This window comes from Lycium ferocissimum, chromosome 4, assembly GCF_029784015.1.
Source record: "Lycium ferocissimum isolate CSIRO_LF1 chromosome 4, AGI_CSIRO_Lferr_CH_V1, whole genome shotgun sequence".
Lineage (NCBI taxonomy): Eukaryota > Viridiplantae > Streptophyta > Magnoliopsida > Solanales > Solanaceae > Lycium > Lycium ferocissimum.
The window spans coordinates 4612927-4616666 of NC_081345.1; the positions used below are offsets into that span (position 1 = coordinate 4612927).

Here is a 3740-nt window from a genome sequence, read left to right on the forward strand (position 1 = left end):
GTTATGACTCTTGTTAACACATAAATGCTAGCTACTTGATAGTAAAGGACTTTCTTCAACCAATAAGTGCAAAAAGTTGTCGAACGAATCTTTCCTCTAGTTTTTACGTTTTAAACTGCAAAATACTGCAATTTTGATTTCTAAATCGGACAAATGAAGATAGGTTTCCAAAAAGATAATTATATATATCACATACTAAAGAATAGTGCAGGGGAGAGGATACAAGACAAAGCTTGGCTCTTTAGTTCCAAAATGAAACAATCACGAAGCAGCCTCCGGTGAAAACTGATGTGTAAGCTATCAAGTAATATTGCATAGAGCCCAATAACTAAGAACACGACCACACGAAGATAAACAGAAAATAAGAGAATTTTTACAATGTATATCCGTTCACCAAAATAATAGCTGAAAAGTGTATATTTTTTTATATATAATATATAATATAGATAGAATATACATATTTTATACATTATTAGTGTAGATTTGGCTAGCGATTGTAATAATTTTGGCCGAGCAGCCAAAAGAAGCAAGAATAACATTGCACAAATTACCATTAACTGATTTTTGACATCTACTTGCTTGCCCAATGAGCCATCACTGAAAATAAAAAATGCAAAAGCATACATTGTCAAGCTTGCAACCCGAACCAAATGTTTGTTCCAGCAAAAATGAGGAAGTCGTAAGTCTTGTACAGTCTAGAACTGCACGTATGAAAGTTGTGCTTTTAAAACATATAGATAGTTACTGACCATTGTGAAGGCATTTCGGCAGCTAACACATGTTACTCAGCTTGATGGATTCATCGTGATTCCATTCACCATCGCCCTGAACAAAGTGAGATCTATTTAAAAATAGATAAACATGAAATACAATGAGAAGTTTACTTATTTTCTCATAATATTTGAAACAAATGAAAGATTTGGTAATATAGACCACAAATATTTCTGTTTCAGCTGTTAAAAACATGCAAGTATGGAGAAAATAGAGATAACTAAATGAATCGTGTTTGCAAAATCTGAGATGATGCTATTTACATGTGTGATTTCTGAGTCCAAGAACATCCACTACTGAAGAGTACAACAGATATGTAATATCCAACAATTTGAACAATAGGCAAATCGGATCCAATAATTTTGCCGGGGACTTAGAAAAATTTCTTGTTTTTCTAGTTTGAATTTTTAATTTCTATTCAAGGTTTTACTCTAGTTCTTTGGTTGACTTGTGCTCCTCAGGTGAATTCTCTCGTTTATGCCAAATACTCGAAGTCAAGGAAAAGCATTAGCTGACTTTCACCTGGAAATTGAAAGGACACTACACAAGCAGAAAAAGCTGGCAAACAACGAGCGTGCTCTTGGTTTGGTTGACAATGCCGAAGTCCAGAACCAGGAAGTTGAAAGAGTTCTTTGAAAGAGTTGTTGAGATGGCATAACAAAACTGAGTTCCAGTGTCGAATTTTTCTAGACCTAGTCTAACAAATGTTGCTAAGGCTATTATCAAGCCTGCTATCAATGGAAACTTTGGTACTGAAAGAAGGAGCAGTGCGGCTGGTGCAGAATACGTGCTAGTATATGGGTAAGCCTCATGAAGACTCGCATAAGCACTTGATGACGTTCGTGGAGTTGAGCGAAAATTTTCATTATAAAGATGTCTTCGACAATTACGTGAAGATGGCATTGTTTTTGTTCTCATTGATTGGTGAAGCAAGGGATTGGTTGCAGAATCTTCCTGCTGGCACTATTACTTCGTTGCAGATATTATCAAGAAAGTTCATCAAAAAAAATTTCTCATCTAGGAAAACGAAGGAGCTAAGAGGGAAAATTCCTAACTTCACTCAGAAAGACTCTGAATCTCTACCACAAGCATGAGAGAAGTATAAGGGTTATTTGTGAGATTGTACCCATCACATGCAGCCGAAGGAGATCATTGGGAACTATTTTGTGGAAGGGCTAAGGCACGATTCGAGAGCTTTATTAAATGCTTCAGCTCAGGGCCAAATCTTGTCTAAAACATATGAAGAGATAGAAGCTCTTCCAGAGGTAATGTCTGAAGGTATTCAAGAGGACCCGGAACCAAGTCGTTCAGGAATTACAAAGGAAGCTGCTAGAGTGCTCCAAGTAGATGACGTTACCGATATTTGAGCAGACCTTGGTCAATTTTTTCATGCTGTTAATAGGTTGACCAATGCTCCATTCGGGAATCAGATGCAGCAAGTCAATCAGGTACAAGAACATTGCGATGATTGTGTAGAGATCATCTGTTCGCCAATTGTCCTTTGAATACTGCCAACCCAGAATCAGTCTACTATATGGGGCACCAGAATCGGGGTGGTGGACATCAGTTCAAAAATAAATAGAATTTGAACTATCAGAACAATTATCAAAAGCCTCAGGGGCAGCAGGTGAGTATCTCTTTGGAGGAAACAATGAAGCAATGGATGTCTCAGAACCAATTGATTTCTCAGTAACATCAGCAGGTGATCAATTAAATACAGAAATCCATCCATGAGCTAGAACGTTAGAAGGGCCAAATGGCAGTTTCTCAAACTGTCAGACCACAGGGTGCTCTTCCAAGTAATACCGAAAAGAATATGAAAGAACAACTTCATGCTGTTTCTTTGAGGAATGGCAGACAATTGGAAGAAGTTCCTCCAAGGAAAAAGAAGGTGAATCTGGGCGATTCTGTTAAGAGGACGAGAGGCAGAACGAAAACTACGAATAATATTACGGAGCGTCCGGAGGTAGTGCCATACGAGCCATCGCCACGTTCCGCAAAGACTCGAAAGTGAAGATGATTCGGCTTCTAAGAAATTCCTTGAGATCTTGAAATAGGTACACATCAACATCCCTTTGGTGGAGCTCTTGCAAGAGGTTCCAAAATATGCTAAGTACATCAAAGATGTTGTTGCAAATAAAAGACGTCTGATAAAGTTTGAGACTGTAACACTTACTAAGGAGTTCAATTCCAGAGTGAAGAGCAAGATTCTTCTAAAGCTTAAAGATTCGAGCGGTTTCACCATCTCCATTACTATTGGTAACATTGAGGTTGGTCTAGCATTGTGCTATTTGGGTGCTAGTATTAATTTGATGCCCATATCTGTGTTCCAGACATTGGGATTGGGTGAGCCAAGACCAACAACAGTCACTTTGCAATTGGAGGATAGATCTCTAGCATACCCCGATGGCATAATTGAAGATGTTCTCATGAAAGTGAGCCCATTCATCCTGTCAGTTGACTTCATTATTCTTGATTATGAAGCTGACAAGAATGTACCTCTTATTATGGGAAGGGGATTCTTAGAGACTATTGATGCGGTCCTCAGAGTCAGAGATGGGAAGATGTCTATGACAGTAAACGATCAAGAAGATACTTTTGATGTGTTCAAAGCTACTAAGTTTCCTCCCCATTATGAGGAACTGTAGATGATCACAATGGTGAAATCCGGGCTAACAAATGCAGAGCTAGATCACTTTCTGGATTCTAGAGATTCCTTGGATATGACATTGGTATATGGTGAGGACTGAATGGAAGATGGGGCAGTCGAAGAGTGTCTTCACATTCTTGACACTTCTTGCACCTATGTACAAGCAAATAAGCCATTTGAACACTTGGAGAGACCAGAATCTTGGAAGAAATCGAAACCTTCCATTGAAGAGGCTCTGGTTCTTGAGCTGAAACCTTTACCTTCTCATTTACAGTATGCTTTCCTGGGCAGTGTTAACACATTTCTCGTAATCCTCTCT

At 38.5% G+C, this 3740-nt stretch overlaps 1 protein-coding gene across 1 annotated transcript; it reads left to right on the forward strand.

Moving 5' to 3' along the window:
• The first annotated feature begins 2527 nt into the window (after nucleotides 1–2527).
• On the forward strand, nucleotides 2528–3419 carry LOC132053683 (uncharacterized). The gene is made up of 2 exons (XM_059445796.1): nucleotides 2528–2662; nucleotides 2829–3419. The coding sequence occupies exons 1-2, from the start codon at nucleotides 2528–2530 to the stop codon at nucleotides 3417–3419; spliced, it is 726 nt and encodes a 241-aa protein (XP_059301779.1).
• Nucleotides 3420–3740: the final 321 nt, after the last annotated feature.